The sequence below is a fragment of the Mytilus galloprovincialis genome, chromosome 14, assembly GCF_965363235.1.
Source record: "Mytilus galloprovincialis chromosome 14, xbMytGall1.hap1.1, whole genome shotgun sequence".
NCBI classification, from domain to species: Eukaryota; Metazoa; Mollusca; class Bivalvia; order Mytilida; family Mytilidae; genus Mytilus; species Mytilus galloprovincialis.
Window position 1 is genome coordinate 36626792 of NC_134851.1, and position 20192 is coordinate 36646983.

A 20192-nucleotide genomic window follows, 5' to 3' on the forward strand; every position below is an offset into this window, starting at 1 on the left:
CACCTCAGGGGAAAAAAGATACAACAAGTACTCTGTAAAATCTCTTGATACTAACCTTATATCACTAGAGTTGCTGGTTGCTGTGTTCTGTGACAGGTCAGAACCAAAGCTATGTTGTTCCAAGTTTCCCAGAAGCCATTTTAATTTCTTGTCCACTGGTACTTCCAGCTGTGAAGTCTCAGTTCTACAAGAGATAAAAGGAAGAAATTGATGAGACTATACATGAGCAAATGAATTATAGTCTTAAACCCTGAACATCATAAGTGACAAAGCAAACATATGTTGAAGAAAAGTTTTTTTAAGGTGGTACCCAACACTTTTATTAAAATTAATTTGGCTCGTTTAATTTTCATAAAATTTTGACAAAGTATATACTTTGACACTTTAACAAAAATTTCAAAATTTCAAAACTTTTGAGCCAACCATTTTTATCAGAAAAATTACACTGGTTATATAGCAGTTTGACAAACACCAATTTTGATCACTGAGAACCTTAATATTCCCTTACAACACAACGCAATCAAAACATTTAGCTGACTTTACAGAGTTATATCCCTGTAGTGTTAGGTACCACCTTAAGCTTTGCTCAGTCATAATTGCACACTATCCCTCTTATTACTGTATACATATTGTATTTGCAAGCTCAAGCAATATATATGCTTCTATTTTATACAATATTCCCTATTATTGTATAGCAATATAATATTACCCACAGAAAGTAACCAAAAGTTAGCGTGCAATAAATTCCAATATTGCACTAGTGCAATAAATTCCAATATTGCACTAGTGCAATAAATCTTCAAAATTAATGACGTCATCAACGTCAAAATCTTAGTTTAAGCCAATTTTTACTTTCAAATATTATATTGCTATACAATAAAAGGGTTATTTCATGAATATTGGGGAATATTGTCCCTCGTAGAACATATATTGCACTCGCAAGCTCGTGCAATATAAAATTCTACTCGGGACAATATTCCCCAATATTCATGCAATAACCCTATATTATTGCATAGCGTCAATATATTTTCCACAGAAAGTAACCAAAAGTTAGAGTGCAATAAATTCCAATATTGCACTTAAGTGCAATAAATCTTAAAAATTCATGTCGTCATCAACGACAAAATCTTTGTTTAAACCAATTTTTACTTTCAAATATTATATTGCTATACAATAAAAGGGTTATTGCATGAATATTGGGAAATATTGTCCCTTGTAGAACATATATTGCACTCGCAAGTTCATGCAATACGAAATTCTTCTCGGGACAATATTCCCCAATATGTATGCAATAACCCTATATTATTGCATAGCAATATAATATTTCCCACAGAACGTAACCAAAAGTTAGCGTGCAATAAATTCTAATATTGCACTAGTACAATAAATCTTCAAAATTCATGACGTCATCAACGACAAAATCTTAGTTTAAACCAATTTTTACTCTCAAATATTATAGTGCTATACAATAAAAGGGTTATTGCATGAATATTTGGGAATATTGTCCCTCGTAGAACATATATTGCACTCGCAAGCTCGTGCAATATAAAATTCTACTCGGGACAATATTCCCCAATATTCATGCAATAACCCTATATTATATAGATATAAGAAGATGTGGTATGAATGCCAATGCAATAACCTTATAATATGGAATCTCCAATAAGCTGACAAAATTGTAATATAAAACATATGACAAAATGTGATAACAATAGTATTTTTAAAAAGTTCATTTACAAGATCAATCAGTGTAACTCCACTTTAAACACAAGGGCTATCTTATGGTGGCAACTTTATTGGTGGATCAAGTGATCAAAGAGAGCAAAAGACCTCTAAAAGGAAAACTGACAATCCTCTTGATTTGATTGAATTTAAAGTGCCACGTGCCGTTAGCAAAACTTACAATCTCAGTTTTGACAGGCAAAGGATTCATTTGTTACAACTTAGATCACTTGGCAACCGATGCCCCTCTGTATCATTTAAGGTGGTAAATAACACAACAGGGAGATAACTCTGTAAAATCAGCTAAATGTAGTTATCTGCACTTTCTATTTTTAATGTTTAAACTTATCAATGATCAAAATAAGTGTTTGCAAAACTGCTATATATATCCAATGAATGTTTTACTAAAAAGTGTGTGGTTCAAGTATTGAATGCTTATATTTTTGTCAAAGAAAAGTAAATATTTGTCAAATTTTGATGAACAAATTAGTTTTAGTCAGTTTGTTTTGTAATCATTCAATCTTATCAATCAGTCTTCAAGCAGACATTTATTATGGTAACATTTTTACTTATATCAGATCAATACTACCATACATTGTACAATAAACTTACTTTTCAGAAACTATACAACTATACACATAAAAAAGTTAACTTCTGTATATGAAAACTTCCTGATTAAATACATATTTTCATAAAATTTAAGGAAATCATTTATAAGTTATAAATACAACTATTTTTCCCTTAGTTACCGTAATGATTATAAGTAGATGTGGGTTTTGTTATTTCTAATTTTGCAGATGCATTGATAAGTAACAGCCCTGAAAATGACTAATTTTCGTGGGTACCAATTTTCATGGATTAAGGAAAACTTGTATATTCGTGGATATTTAATTTCGTGGTTTTGCTGAAGTCTGTATACAAAACCTTAGGAAATTCGTCATTCGTTGAACATTGAATTTCATGGTTTATCTGTACCCACGAAATCCACGAAAATTGGTATCCAAGGAATAATAATGAATCTACAGTATCATACAATGAAAAGATTCTAAGAGGTTTTCCAACAATGAATTCAGCATATTGATAAAATTTGAAATTTATCTTTTGGTTGCCAAATAAGAAACCACTCTTAAAATGATGCTAAAAAGTGAGAGATTTATAGTGTTTTAATAGGCAACAAAAAAAAATTCATTTAAGCATTTTGTTAAAAAATCTTTTATTTTATATATCTGTGTGTGTACTGTTTAACATCACAACTAGTTAGCTGAGATAGAGTCTTCTTTAAGTCAAGTAAAATGAAGATGTGATGACCTCATAAGCAATTTAGATCTCATGGTATTTCCCTATATGAAAATAGCTATTAACAGATCATTTTTGGTCTCTCGAACTCAAGGAAGTTTCTATGGCTATTCAACTAAATTGTAGCTTTGTTTTTAAAACTAAAGATAAACTAAATAACAAATAAAAATAAACAAGTTCTTACCAGCCTGATAAATCCAATTGACAATTATATAAATAAATGTAGGATTCATCACAAATAACAAACACTTTGATAATTTTATCAAAACTTTAAATCTAACTTCCAGAAAAGTATAAAATGTGCAACCGTGCATAAAAAATAAGTAATACTTCCACAAAAAATGTTTTAAAACTGGCAAAATTGTGACGAATAATTACAAGAAAATAATCCTTCTCCAAAAAAATGTGCACTCATTGATCGAAAAGCTATATTGTTCCAGCTACCATCAGGTGTTACCATACAGGTTCTAAAGCAAACTTGAAATAAAACAAGTAGACCAAAGTCCAAAGCCAACTTGAAACTTACAGTAGATGAAACTAACTGTGATTGAATGAAAGATACATCGTACAATTACAAGTAAGGAATACATTGACATACAGTATACACACATAACTTTATTACTTGTCCAGTAGTGTAAAACATTCATCTTAAACACTTAATTACATTACTAACGGACATAGTCATTTGTCAAAACAAGTCACCTCAGCAATGTTGGTCCAGTCTCTCCAGTGCATTAAGGTGAATTACTGTCCTTATATATATATATATATATATATAGGAAGATGTGGTATGAGTGCCAATGAGACAACTCTCCATCCAAATAATAATTTATAAAAGTAAACCATTAAAGGTCAACAGGTACGGCCTTCAACACAGAGCCTTGGCTCACACTGAACAACATGCTATAAAGGGCCCCATATATATATATATATATATATAATGTGAGCTGGTTTATGGTCCAGTGCATTGGTGTGATATAACTGGCCTTACATTTATAATGTGCGCTTGATTGGTCCAGTGCATTTATGTGAAATAACTGTCCTAACATATATGAAGGAAGCTTGTTTGGTCTTGTGTTGGTGTCAAACAACTGTCCACAAATATATAATGGGAGTTTGTTATGTCCAGTGCATTGGTGTGAAATTACTGTCCATATGAATATAATGGGTATTTTTTTGGAACATTGGTCCATTGCATTGGTGTGTTCTGTCCATAAAAATCAATGGGAGCTAACTGTTATGGTTTTTTCCAGAATTTGAAAATCTCCCTCTTCAAGACTAAGTCAAACCTGGCCTAGGGGCCATGAAACTTTCGATCATGATTATCGAAATTCAGACTCAGAAATAAACCATATCCTATTATTGGATTTGGATTTTCGAGCACAAATCTTGTCCTCCAAGTCCTGAGTAGTTTTATGACAGAGGGCCTTTGAAGGAGATGAAATCCCCACACTTTGCATGTTATCCTCTGCAAATCTGCTTCTGCCAAAAACATTGGTGTCATTTTTTCAAAACAAAATCATCTAAATGTGCAATAGCATTCCATGGAGACCAAAAGAATAAAATGACAAATTAATTTTGATGTCAAAATGCAACTAATAATTCATTTCAAATTATGATGTCAAATTTGAAATTTATGTCTAAGACTCATGAATACTAATGAAAAGTTAAATAGGTTGAATAAATTTGTCACATGAAAGAGAATTAAATTAAGCACAAAAAAAGTAAAGAAAATTGCCTACATTGAATAAAAACTAGGGTTTTACAAATCTTGAACAATTGGGATAAAAAATCAACAGTTGACTTAACACTCTTAGAGAGGTAGAGGGGTTATGTTATTAATAAAAACAAAGCAGTTTAACTGACATGAGATGTCACATACTGTTACAGACAGGACTTATTTTTAGATTTGTCAATCCTTTTCTTGATTTGTATGACTTTTACAGATATCAACAAAAAAAAATTGTGACATTAAATATACTCTGACAGTATACATGTTATACTCAGAATCATGTCCTTCCCCCAAACGTGTCTGATTCCCCCAAATGTATCTACATCGACGTCACTGAACTGCAAAACATGTCTAGTTGTAAAACAGCGCCAAAGCGTGTCATTTTTTTAAGCACCCAAACGTGTCCAATCCCCCAAATGGAATTAATGAATACTCATTTTACTAATTCATTGAAAAATAGAAAAATAACATTAGGCCTTTTTTTCTAAACCGACAGTATAACCTGAGTAAAATTGGGGGCTTTTGTTCAGCTATGTTGCATGTAAATGCTCAGTTAAATTGTAGATATTAAATCAGATAACTCGTGTAGGGAGAATGTCCCATTCTTTGTGCATTTTTAACATGGTCATAAAATAATCGTTTTCTACTTAATAAACTCTTATTTTTTTATAGTTTAAAATCCAAACTAGACTGTGTTAATCCCGAAAAACCGTAAAATTTTAGGCCCAATCTTAAAGTCTTGGTATAATAAAAGAACCTAACTTCAGTATAAAAAAGAAGATGTGGTATGATTGCCAATGAGACAACTCTCCACAAGGGACCAAATGACACATAAATTGACAGCTACTAGCATAGATGACCGTACAGCCTTCAACAATGAGCAAAGCCCATCCGCATAGTAAGCTTTAAAGGGCCCAGAAATGACAAATGCATTTATTGCTAACATGATATCATTCAAATAATGCATGAAATGTTTGGCACTGGACGTTATGTCTCTTGTCCGTGTGTCTTTAGTAATGTTCGAAACCTGAAATTTATTAAAAAAAAAAATGATAACCAGTTTATGATTTTAGGAGCTTTCAAAATATCAGAACTGTTGAAAGAAGGGAAGCCAATTCTGTTGGAAAAAAAAACCATGCAATATTTGAATGAATATAAAAGGCATCAACGGAGTTTATTAGTACAAAATAATTTACATAGTAAACAATTAATTTAACAGTACAAGAATTATATGTATGGTTGCTCAAAATGCACATGAAATGCTTGCAACTGAACAATAATCAGTCAATTTCAGTCAAAAGTCAATTTATATGTTACAGATTAAATTTGGCATATTTGTTTATGCTCATTGTACACAACTGGCATTGAACAAACTACAAATGACCACTTCCTCAACTGTATCCCCAATCATAGAATTGCCGTAAACGCTGTTGATTTAGGACGGCCAGGCATGTATTAGTGCTAAAAGACATGAGACGTTCTGGCGTGTAAAAGTGGACACGTTTTGGCGAATAACAATTAGCGGACACGTTTGGGGGTTATCAAATCGGACACGTTTGGGGAATATTGAATATTACGGACCCGTTTGGGGAGCACAGACACGTTTTGGGGGAAGGACACGTTAGGGAGTGTTACATATATGTAAAAATTGTTCAAAAAAGCAATGTCATAGCTAACAATAAAGAGTTCCTTTGGACACTAGTAACGCCTTTCATCTGTATAGAACTTGGGGAAACAATTTAGTAGCAGATTTTTTAATTAAATTATTCTAACCAAAATACAATATTTCTTCAATAAAATAAAATAAAATTTTGAATGCAATGATATTACCTGCTTGTCGACCTTCAGTATGAACAAGAAACTAAACAACTTTTCTCATTTAAATAATTACGTCAGAGTTGCTAGAAAAGGATTGTTTTCTGACATCATGTTCCACTTTGATTTAGTAGTATTTATGGGAAACCAAGTTTTTTTTTGTTGATTTTATACATTGTCTGAGGGAGTTGTTACATCAAAAAATGATTAAATTTTATAAACAATACATATCATTTTGCACTAAATGTGTCATTGTGACTAAAGAAAAATCATCTGTTAACTGTATGGTTACATATTGTGACTAAATTTTTTTTTACATACATATACATTACATAGATATATTATATTGACGAGAATAGTTTTAATTTTAATATGGCTTTTTTATTTAACTGCATATCCCTGTACACTGGATATTGCTGTTACCTACAGTTCAATGTCTGGCTCTCCCATACAACTTAATTTCTTAAGTATAAAGGAAGCAATTAACAGTACAAACACCTAAAAAAATAATGTACAGTACACTAAATTGTCTGTCATGAATGGAACATGTACAGCAAAATCAAGTGCAGGAGAATATACAGGAAATTGTACAGCAGTATCCAGTGTACAAGAATATCAAGGAAATGATGATGTACTGAGCAATATCCAGTGTACAATAATATAAGGAACATGTACAGCAATATCCAGTGCATAAGAATATACAGAAACATGTACAGCAATATCCAGTGTATAAGAATAAACAGAAACATGTACAGCATGTCCAGTGTACAAGAATTTACAGATGCATGTACAGCAATATCCAATGTACAAGAATATATAGAAATATCCAGTGTACAAGAATATACAGAATTGTGTACCATAATATACAGGAACATGTACAGTAATATATGTGTAAAAGAAAATAAATAATAATAATTAACAGTACCCGTAATAGTCCCTGTCATGCATTTCTACTAATGCAGTGAACTGAACAATGCAATATAGTTAGCAACAATATCCAGTGTACGAGAACATACACAGTGTAAGAGAGCGTACAGGAATATGTTTCAAATTGAAAAAAAAAACAAAAAAAAACAATATACAGTACACTTAATTGTCCTGGCCATGTGTTTCTACTAATACAATATATGTAGCAGCAATATCCAGTGTACGTGAATATACATTATCAGCTAAAAACAAAACAAAGATGTCTATTTACCGGTATTTTTTTTATAAACACAAAAACTACACACCTTTAGCCGTTAAAATCTATCCAGCAAAACAAAAACAATTATATATCCACAGCAAACACATCCAATATGTAAAATAAAAATAACAGCTAATCAAATCATTTTTACCTGTCAAAAGGTGTCACCATTCAAGAGCTGACTGCAAAAAGCACAGAAAATATCCAATTCAGTTATTTTTGTGATATATCACTGTTATTGCTAAGCAATTATATACAAGTACTAGTATAAGCTAACTATCTATGTATATGCTACGCAATTATATACTACAAGTATAAGCAAACTGCACTCAAACAGGGTTAAAACAATTAAATCAATAATTTTAGTCTCTCGTAAAGACAATTTCCTCTACTTTGCTTTGATTCCCATAATAAAAGTGTTTACAAAAATACCGACTACATGTACATGTATAAATATGTCAAAAGATAACAAATGGATCTCCTTCATTTGTTTTATTCATTCATAAATATCATATACAAATTATATATCATAAATATCTCGAAAAAAATTTATAATGTCCAAACAGATACAACAACTATTTGTCAGATTGCATACGCATTGAAAATAAATTATTATTTTATGAATGCAATACATGTATAATTATGTTTGGGAAGTCAAAGGTGGAAAATCCGGGAAACGCCCTCTTGTTTAGTGAAAATGTTCATCATTAGTATAAGACTATTGAATCAATTAAGAAATGGTAAAATAAAAGAACAATTGTTTCATCAATTTTTAATGATAAATTATATCCTATGATAGTTACTGTATTTAGCCATGTAATGTATGTAAGTTGTGTATCAAACATACATCCTTTAATTTCAGACATTCAAAATTTGGAAAGAAAAAAAGACAAAATTGTGAAAAAATATATTTCTAATGCTGACAATTTTTGTGTTGCTGTTTAAATGGTACCATGTTTCATAAGTTGCTTGTATCAAAGTAACTTAACATCTATATTTCATAGGGCGCTGGACATTTTGGCGAAAAAATGAAACTACTAGGGGACATTTTAGCGCCAAAATCAGAGCCCATTTTAGCGCCATTGTTTAAACATTGTCAGGGATAGCATCCTTAGTGGTAGCTGTTTTCTTTTATACCAAAATATAATACAACATTTGGTGAAATTGAATGCCTTTTAATTGTGGTCAGGCAATACAAATTTTGGATTCAAATGGAACATACATTCAATGTATTTGTTTAAAGGTAATCTTTTAAAAGTTACTGCAATGCAAAACATATAAACTTTGCCATGGCAAAGCTACAGTTTAAAGATTCTTCAGTTCATACAGTGGGAATATACATGAAATATTTGCCACTGGACATTTTTCAATCAATCAATTAATTGGTTTTAAGTTGTTAAACACAACATGAATTTTCTGAATTTGTGGACTTCACTAAATTCATTATAATTTAATTTTCAGATTAATTCCCCAAACCTACCAAAATAGTTTCCCAATGTCTCAAGCCTACCAGACCACAATATTAACTTTGTCTTTCAACATCAAGTTCTCAGTTGTTCATCAATACTTTTGAACACACAATGTATTTACCAATAACCATGATAACATATATATATATAAATATATTCTTAAACATTAAGCTTGTCTTATATATGGTAGCATCAAACATACAGATGGACAGCACAAGTCAGATACATTGTGTCACTCAAAACATACACCCAGGGGCAAAACACCTGTTATTTTCAGTAATAAACGTACATTAATAGTGACCACTAAGGTCAACTATAAGGACATCATCTAAAATATCGGTGGCTTGGAATAAGGCCGATGTTATGTATCTAAACAGTCTTTGTGTAGATGAACTGAACTATTGTCTATGTTGTATAAAGAATTCTTGGCAAGGTTGTTTGTCCTGGATTAAAGCCTAGTATAAAAATCTTGTCAGGGGCTTTTAATTGGCCTTGGTAAAGCCTAGCTTAAAATTATTGCTGCAGGGGATTTTCATGGGTATTGGTAAATGCTAGCTTAAAAATCTAGGCAAGGGCTTATAATTGGCATTAGTAAAGACTAGCTTAAAAATCTTGACCGGGGCTTTTAATTGGCATTAGTAAAGACTAGGTTAAAAATCTTGACCGGGGCTTTTAATTGGCATTAGTAAAGGCTAGGTTAACTAGAGGCTCTAAAGAGCCTGTGTCGCTCACCTTGGTCTATGTGAATAGTAAACAAAGGAAGCAGATGGATTCATGACAAAATTGTGTTTTGGTGATGGTGATGTGTTTGTACATCTTACTTTAATAAACAGTCTTGCTGCTTAAAATTATCTCTATCTATAATGAACTTGGCCCAGTAGTTTCAGTGGAAAATGTTGATAAAAATTTACAAATTTTATGAAAATTGTTAAAAACTGACTATAACGGACAATAACTCCTTAGGGGGTCAATTGACCATTTCGGTCATGTTTGACTTATTTGTAAATCTTACTTTTCTGAACATTATTGCTGTTTACAGTTTAACTCTATCTATAATAATATTCAAGATAATAACCAAAAACAGCAAAATTTCCTTAACATTACCAATTCAGGGGCAGCAACCCAACAACGGGTTGTCCGATTCATCTGACAATTTCAGGGCAGATAGATCTTAACCTGATAAACAATTTAACCCCATGTCAGATTTGCTCTAAATGCTTTGGTTTTTGAGTTATAAGCCAAAAACTGCATTTTACCCCTATGTTCTATTTTTAGCCATGGTGGCCATCTTGGTTGGTTGGCCGGGTCACCTGACACATTTTTTAAACTAGATACCCCAAAGATGATTGTGGCCAAGTTTGGATTAATTTGGCCCAGTAGTTTCAGAGGAGAAGATTTTTGTAAAAGATAACCAAGATTTACGAAAAATGGTTAAAAATTTACTATAAAGGGCAATAACTCCTAAAGGGGTCAACTGACCATTTCGGTCATCTTGACTTATTTGTAAATCTTACTTTGCTGAACATTATTGCTGTTTACAGTTTATCTCTATCTATAATAATATTCAAGATAATAACCAAAAACAGCAAAATTTCCTTAAAATTACCAATTCAGGGACAGCAACCCAACAACGGGTTGTCCGATTCATCTGAAAATTTCAGGGCATATAGATCTTGACCTGATAAACAATTTTACCCCGTCAGATTTGCTCTAAATGCTTTGGTTTTTGAGTTATAAGCCAACCAGATGCTCCGCAGGGCGTAGCTTTATACGACCGCAGAGGTTGAACCCTGAACGGTTGGGGCAAGTATGGACACAACATTCAAGCTGGATTCAGCTCTAAATTTGGATTGTGATTAAATAGTTGACACAGCATAGGTTTCTGACACAGAATGAATGTGTTCTAATGAACTTAAAATTTTTGTTTTCTCTTAGAGCAATTCACTATGCTGTTGAATATTAATCCTCTCAAAAAAATGTTTGAAGAAATTTTCTTTTTTATTTATGAAATTTCAAATGAGAAAAATTGAACCCAATTTTTTTATTCACATCCCCCTTTCCCTTATTCCAAAACTAATCTCAATTAAAATTTCTAATGGAGTTTGCAACAATAACTACTCATTTAAATAAATCATAAAATATTAAGATGTAAAAAAACTGCTTGTTATCACTGAATGGTAAAGATTATTTTAATTTATCAGTTGGTAGTAAAAAGTGAATATACATTGTATATTGTATATAACAAAGATTTAAGTTGATTCTGGACAAAGAAAGATAACTCCAATTAAAAAAAAATCTTGCTATTGCACAATATTTTGCAATTAGATATTTCTTGCTTACTATTCTGGACAAAGAAAGATAACTCTAATTAAAAAAAAATTTGCTATTTCACAATATTGTGCAATATTGTGATATTTCTTACCATTGCGCAATACTGTGCAATTGAAAAGACTTGCTATTGCACAATACTTAATATAATAATTTTAGATCCTGATTTGGACCAACTTGAAAACTGGGCTCATAATAAAAAATCTAAGTACATTTTTGGATTCAGCATATCAAAGAACCCCAAAATTTCAATTTTTGTTAAAATCAGACTACATTTAATTTTGGACCCTTTGGACTTTAGTGTAGACCAATTTGAAAACAGGACCAAAAATGAAGAATCTACATACACAGTTAGATTTGGTATATCAAAGAACCCCATTTATTCAATTTTTGATGAAATCAAACAAAGTTTAATTTTGGACCCCGATTTGGACCAACTTGAAAACTGGGCCAATAATCAAGAATCTAAGTACATTTTTAGATTCAGCATATCAAAGAACCTAACTGATTCATTTTTTGTCAAAATCAAACTAAGTTTAATTTTGGACCCTTTGGACCTTAATGTAGACCAATTTGAAAACGGGACCAAAAGTTAAGAATCTACATACACAGTCATGACAGTTAGATTCGGCATATCAAAGAACCCCAATTATTCAATTTTGATGAAATCAAACAAAGTTTAATTTTGGACCCTTTGGGCCCCTTATTCTGTTGGGACCAAAACTCCCAAAATCAATACCAACCTTCCTTTTATGGTCATAAACCTTGTGTTTAAATTTCATAGATTTCTATTTACTTATACTAACGTTATGGTGCGAAAACCAAGAAAAATGCTTATTTGGGTCCCTTTTTGGCCCCTAATTCCTAAACTGTTGGGACCTAAACTCCCAAAATCAATACCAACCTTCCTTTTGTAGTCATTAACATTGTGTTTAAATTTCATTGATTTCTATTTACTTAAACTAAAGTTATTGTGCGAAAACCAAGAATAATGCTTATTTGGGCCCTTTTTTGGCCCCTAATTCCTAAACTGTTGAAACCAAAACTCCCAAAATCAATCCCAACCGTTCTTTTGTGGTCATAAACCTTGTGTCAAAATTTCATAGATTTCTATTAACTTAAACTAAAGTTATAGTGCGAAAACCAAGAAAATGCTTATTTGGGCCCTTTTTGGCCCCTAATTCCTAAAATGTTGGGACCAAAACTCCCAAAATCAATACCAACCTTCCTTTTGTGGTCATAAACCTTGTGTTAAAATTTCATAGATTTCCATTCACTTTTACTAAAGTTAGAGTGCGAAAACTAAAAGTATTCGGACGACGATGACGACGATGACGATGACGCAGACGACGACGCCAACGTGATAGCAATATACGACGAAAAATTTTTCAAATTTTGCGGTCGTATAAAAACTGCATTTTACCCCTATGTTCTATTTTTAGCCATGGCGGCCATCTTGGTTAGTTGGCCGGGTCACTGGACACATTTTTTAAACTAGATACCCCAAAGATGATTGTGGCCAAGTTTGGATTAATTTGGCCCAGTAGTTTCAGAGGAGAAGATTTTTGTAAAAGATAACCAAGATTTACGAAAAATGGTTAAAAATTTACTATAAAGGGCAATAACTCCTAAAGGGGTCAACTGACCATTTCGGTCATGTTGACTTATTTGTAAATCTTACTTTGCTGAACATTATTGCTGTTTACAGTTTATCTCTATCTATAATAATATTCAAGATAATAACCAAAAACAGCAAAATTTCCTTAAAATTACCAATTCAGGGACAGCAACCCAACAACGGGTTGTCCGATTCATCTGAAAATTTTAGGGCATATAGATCTTGACCTGATAAACAATTTTACCCCGTCAGATTTGCTCTAAATGCTTTGGTTTTTGAGTTATAAGCCAAAAACTGCATTTTACCCCTATGTTCTATTTTTAGCCATGGCGGCCATCTTGGTTGGTTGGCCGGGTCACTGGACATATTTTTTAAACTAGATACCCCAAAGATGATTGTGGCCAAGTTTGGATTAATTTGGACCAATATAGTTTCAGAGGAGAAGATTTTTGTAAAAGTTAACGCCGGACGCAGGACGACGACGACGGATGCCGGACGCAAAGTGATGAGAAAAGCTCACTTGGCCCTGTGGGCCAGGTGAGCTAAAAATCTTGACCGGGGCTTTTAATAGTCCTGGGTAAAGTCTAGCTTTTAATTATTACCCGATGTCATTTTGGCAGACCTGGGTAAATGCATAGCTTCATAATCTATTCTTGGCAAGACAGTTCATCGACATATGGATTAATGCCTAGTTTGAAAATCTTAGCTGGGTTTTTGTTATTGGCCTAGATTAAGGACAGTATAGCTTGTCAGTCTTGTAAGGGGTCATTTATTGATGACTATTAATGATAAGCTTAAAAATGTTGCCAGAATTTTTATTTTGCCTGGACTTAAATGTGTATGTTGTGTAGCATGAAAATCTTTGCAGGGATTTTTATTGGATTCGATTTAATCTTCAAGTAGCTTAAATATCTTGGCAACCTTGGCCTTTTCATTGACCTGCCTAAACTGAAAATCTTGGGAGGGTTTTTTAATGGATTTGTGTTTTAAAATACCATGCAAAAAGAATTTAGTAGGGGCTTTAAATTGGCCTCAATAAGGAGTTGGGAGGCTTTTTTAAGGATTTGTGTTTAAAAAGACCACGCGAAAAGAATTGAGTAGAGGCTTTAAATTGGCCTCAATAAGGACTTGCCTATTTTTATATCACATGGGATGTTCATTGATGGACTGGGATTATGCAATTCAAGCACTTATAGTCAGCTTTTTATGTCAGTAACTATTGATTTATTATTATTCGTTGGATACCTATTTTTGTGGTATGAAATTAAATGTTCAATGAATAACAAATTTTCTACAAGTTGCTTTCTTTAAAAAAAGAAATGCAATCGTAAACCCAAATGCTTGTTTGGCATTATATATATATTAGATAATTGTTTAATAAAGATGTATTGTTTTATATTACTTTTGTTGTTGTGCATAAGAATTAGAAACTGACATTGCCTGTTTACCTAATGTAATACCGGCTTCACACATCAACGTATAGATCCGACGTACGTCGGCCGAGGTAAAAAAAATCATGCACTCTACCAATACGCTAGTAAATTTGATGCATTCAACCTGTCAATCATATCTGTATCGTGTGCACAACGACCTAAAACGTGTATTTGGTGTGCGTAAAGCGTACCTATGCGTTTCTCCTAGTCTTTCTACATTCCCGACTGCAGGTCTGTCTATATGTGAATGTTTGTCAATAAGTCTGTCACATTCGCCCGTCTGTTTATATGTTTACCAGTCCGTCTATGCCCACTGGTTCGTCTACATGTTCACTAGCTTTGAAATAGCTTTCGGTAAGTGCGATTATTTCAGTGATTTGTGTCTATTGTTTTTATGTAAGTGATTATTGTGCACCTTATCCATATTTTTAGGGACGCGAATTGCAACTGATATTTAACAGTTTTTTTCTTGCGTTGTGTTGTCCTTATGGTTTGGTTCATTAGGGAGGGTTGGGTTTATGGCCACCACATTGTTTATATACCAATGTCCATTCTAAAGCCAGGAACATGTAGTACAGTGGTTGTTGTTCATAATTCCTGTCGGTCAAGTTTTTTTCGTAAATTATTCTGTTATCAATAAGGCTATTTAGTTTTGTTTGATTTTTGTTTTTAAATCTTAATGGTCGGGGCATTTAATAGCCGACTAAATAGAGTTTTTTTTCATTTTTGGAGGCCGCTCGGTGGCCTTTAAAGACTTACTACCACATCATTGTAACTCTGGTTGATACTTGTATCATTAGTGTTGGACCATGGTCGATCCTATGCACCTTTGAGGCAGGCGGGATATTTTTGTAGATCTTGTACAGCTCAAACTAATGGGAGTAGTTCCTGTACTTCTATGTCTTGTCCCATGTTGCATGGTTGGAGAGGGTGTAATATCTTCTGTAGGTTTGATGAAGTTTCACCCGTATCGGACTTCTTCTCCTGAATGAAAGCTTTAAGGCGACGAGTATTTTTTTATGCAATGTGCCCTTAACGTGTCTCAAACTTATCTGTAGCGTTTTCAACGCTCGTGCAGCGTGTATATTATGTACGTGCATTATACAGGTATACGCTTGACAAACACTTGAGCTGAATGAAATTTTTTATGTTCCATTAAAATTTTCCTGAAGGAAAAGCGTTCACCAAGCATATACCTTTGCTTTTCGACGTACTTCAAACTTATGGAACGCGGGTTTAAATGCTTGCGTAGCGTTCCTCTGGTGAGCAACTAAGTTACGCATACGATGATACGGACTTTGTTAATTTTCTTTTTTGACTGGTTATTTTACATTGTCTTTTCGGGGCCTTTTATAGCCGACTATGCGGTACGTGCTTTGTCTGTTGTTGAAGGCCGTATGGAGACCCATAGTTTGTACTTCTGTGTTATTTTGGTTTCTTGTAGATAGTTGTCTCATTGACACCAAACCGTATCTTCTTTTTTATATTCGATATCTTATCGCCGACCTGGTTGAGTCTGCTAAAAATGCATGCATGATTCATTTTTAGGCTATCAGTTGTAATGAAAGTGGCACATTTAATTCGTAGTTTCATTGCTTGAAGTATCATTTCTTACATCTGCATGGTCAATGTGTATTTTTTTAAAATAAATTTTTGATTCAGATTTCAGTCACGGTTATTTCCCCCCTTTTCATATTGAATATCTATACTTATCAGTCGCATTTTAATGACGAAAAGGATTCAGAGGTTGTTATGTGACCTCCTTGTTTTAAAAAAAAAAGTAAATAATGTTGCAATATTTAAACAAAGAAAATAACTTTAAATTTGCAATATTAATGAAAATAAATATGGACATAACTTTCATAATTAACTGTTATTTAATCATATGCAAGAAAGACTTCCCTTTAATTTCAGTATAAAAAACATGTAATCTTCACTTAACGTAAAATCTAAAATAAAATGCTACTAAAACTCTTTCTAAAGATTTTATTTTTAATTATTCTCGTTCAGAATATAAAGCGCATTGTTAACATGAAATCTTATCTCATATCTAGCACAGCTGGTTACATCGTTTGACTAATTGAAATACTACGCATGTAGGTTAATATTAGCAGCTTGTAATCGTGTGCAAGAAAGTATTATATAAATTTCAGATCATACGTAAAATATCTCTATAGCAACTTAAGATGCTAATGCATATTCAACAGATTAGTAAGCTATTGCGCATGCATTTGAAAAGTGGTCATAGCTATTGCGCATGTATTTGAAAGGTGGTCATGGAAAGAACAGAAGTGTTCCGAATAACATCCGGTGTTCCGAAAGACTACATCACTCGTCCAATATATACTGCGTAAACCCTCAGGGGTTTACGCAATAAGCTTTGTATGAAGTGATTGGCAAAACCCTGAAATCAAATATCCACAAAAAGGCAAGTTTTCCTCAATCCAGGAAAAATTGATACCTGCGAAAATAAATAAATCCACAGTTAATTAAGGTGGTACCCAACACTTTCACTAAAATTAATTTGGCTCGTTTAGTTTTCATAAAATTTTGTCAAAGTAAATACTTTAACAAAAATATAAAAATTTAAAAATTTTTGAACCAACTGTTTTGCCAGAAAAATTACACTGGTTATATAGCAATTTGACAAACACCAATTTTGATCATTGAGAAGCTTAATATTCCTTTTACAACACAATGTAATTAAAATGTTTAGCTGACTTTACAGAGATATCTCCCCGTAGAGTTAGATACCACCTTAAATGAGCCTTAATGTCTACAAGATACAGAATTGACCAATTAATAGGGAATTTATAAATAACCTAGTTTGGCATTCTAAAACCAAAAAAAATATTTATTCAAATGTTTAGTTTACAGAAATTTTTCTACGGCATTTGTAAGAGTAAAACTTGCATTTACTACAAATATTCTATATAAAAAATAGACTAATATTTATGCTTTCACCAAAGAGAGATTTATTTTGCTGATTTGTAAGTAAACATGTAAGCTGTAGTGACATTTTGACAAGTCAATTCATTTAAAAAATTAAACACCTTTAAAATGATAGGTAATTTTTTCAATGACAACAAAATTAGAGATCAACCCATGATTAACCATCATGTGAATCTTAATCAGTAAATTTATATTGATTGATGTTTACTACCACTTTCAACACTATTGTGATATATCATGGGAGTCAGATTTTATTGGTGGAGGAATCTTAGCTGCAGTGTTTGGAGAGAACCACTGATCTTCAGTAGGAAGACTGACAAACCTGGTCAATTAAGGCCAATTAAAATTAATTGATAGATTTTCATCCCCGCCCGCCCCTCTGAAATCGTCCCGCCCCGATTTTTTTTATTTTGCAAAATTTACGATTTCCGGATTTTGTTCATTTCCGTTACCGGTAACCGTCAATAATTTCGTTTAATTCGAACTTCTTGTTTCAATTTTCGGTTTTCATATTTCTTGTTTCGAGTACTTTAAAACGATTATGTTGACAAATTCTGCTGCTCAATTACAGCGTCATCTACGGAGAATAGAGATAGATTACCAGAAGGGCATGACATATTCGGGTTACGAGCGAGTATTCTTGTGTCCAAGAACGCAAATCGTGGTATGTCACAAATTGGAAATTTCTTTCATCAGAAAATTGTGGATTAATTTAATAATACGTACATTGACTTTGTGTAAGCAAATTTGGGCTGTGAATGATTTCAAAAGTGCAAGAATCGTGGAACAAATTGGTAGAAAAATTATAACTGAATTAAAGAAATTGACAAAAGCACGAACTTGTTAGATCTATGACCGTATATTGAGTTCAAAAAGTCGGTAAAAATACACATTGTGTACTAGAAAACCCTTAGATTTACCTATGGCTATTGTTTTTGTTTAAAAACACAAAATACTTTTAAAAGAGTATTTAAACAACTTCATGTTTTACAATAATTACATTAGATGTATGTTTCATTATGATTCTGTATTCTGATTGGCTAACTGCACATCACGTGTTATTCCGTAAGCAATTGCATTGCTCAATAAAACTTTTCATTCATGATAACACGTGGTCCCACAATAAAGTGTACAGGTGAATTAAATAAAACAATAATAAAATTCGGGTTTTCATGATTATTGCTAAAAAATGTAATTATAAGTATTGAATGCTTCTTTTTGTAACTTCATAGGGTTGTAAAAGCGTTGACCATGCGCACATTTTTAGTATGAAGCGCTTCCGCGCTTCATACAAAATGTACTTCGGTCAACGCTTTTACACCCCAATGAAGTTACAAAAAGAAGCATTCAATTCTTAAATGTAATTATATATGCGTCATTCTTGCATAACTTGAGAATCTTAAAAGCGCCAACTTTACTATTCCCAACACTTGTTTGAGTTTTCATTTCATTCATAATACTTGTGTTGCATACCATTGCATTTACATAAGTTTATGGGGACTACAAAGTGAAACCATCACTTAGAGAGCTAAATCAGTGGCGGACCCAGCCATTTTAAAAAAAGGGGGGGGGGGGGGGGTTCCAACTATATGCTCCTATTCAAATGCATTGATCGGCAAAAAAGGGGGGTTCCAACCCCTGGACCCCCCCTGGATCCGCAACTGTAAATAAATTTGGAGTTGGTAGTCAAACTGAATAGAGAATTTCTCCATGGTTTTACTGTTTATTGAAAATAGGTTTCTAAAGTAGCAATTGCATGTAGAACAGTCGTTGCAAATCAGAGATGTTTATTCAAGAATTATGAAAAATATGTACGATTCTTTATACATGTTTACACATTTACATGGTATAAGCTGCATTTTGTAATTATAACACTTGCATTTGCATATATATGAAGTTCACATATATATAAAGTTCACGTCACAAGAAGGTTTCAAATTAAATAAAATTTAAAAAATAAAATCCTCCCACCCGCCCCATTTTTTTCAAAACTTTGGATGAAAATCTACTAATTAATTTTAGTTGGCCTAAGGTGGTACCTAACACTACAGGGAGATAACTATGTAAAGTCAGCTAAACGTTTTAATTACGTTGTGTTGTAAAAGGAATATTAAGCTTCTCAAGGATCAAAATTGGTGTTTGTCAAATTGCTATATAACCAGTGTAATTTTTCTGACAAAACGGTTGGTTCAAAATTTTTTATATTTTAATATTTTTGTTAAAGCGTCAAAGTTAATACTTTGGCAAAACTTTATGAAAATTAAATGAGCCAAATTAATTTTAGTGAAAGTGTTGGGTACCACCTTAAGATTAAAATTAATTGCACTTTCCTTGTGTGGCTTTCCAACTAACAACAGCAGTGTTGGCAGGCTAGTGATACAGTAGTTCAACTATTTATACCACTTGGAAACTGAGGCACCAGTAGATTTATAGATCAGATTTCTATTCTTGTATCTTGAGATCTATGAAGGTCAAAATATGTTGCTATCAAGTTGAGACCAAGACAAAATGCTTGGTTAACCAATTTGTGAAAGTGACCATAAAACAGAGTCCAAATTTCAGTCCAAGCACTAAAAGGAAATATAGCTTCTACGAAATGTCTGAGATACCAACCTAAATGAGTTAGGATAAATCTTAATGA

General features: G+C 32.6%; 1 protein-coding gene across 2 annotated transcripts in view; it reads right to left on the reverse strand.

Annotated features, from left to right (window-relative positions):
• Positions 1–20192, reverse strand: part of LOC143058418 (uncharacterized) — a 100182-nt gene that overhangs the window by 39646 nt on the left and 40344 nt on the right. The window contains exons 1-2 of one of the 2 annotated variants that reach the window (XM_076231911.1): positions 7903–7997; positions 56–184 (exon numbers count right to left, since the gene is read on the reverse strand). In XM_076231911.1, the coding sequence (XP_076088026.1) occupies positions 56–184; positions 7903–7922 (149 nt within the window). In that variant the 5' untranslated portion in view covers positions 7923–7997. Of the gene's footprint in view, positions 1–55; positions 185–7902; positions 7998–20192 lie in introns of those variants that run through there. The other variant, XM_076231910.1, reaches the window with a different exon arrangement.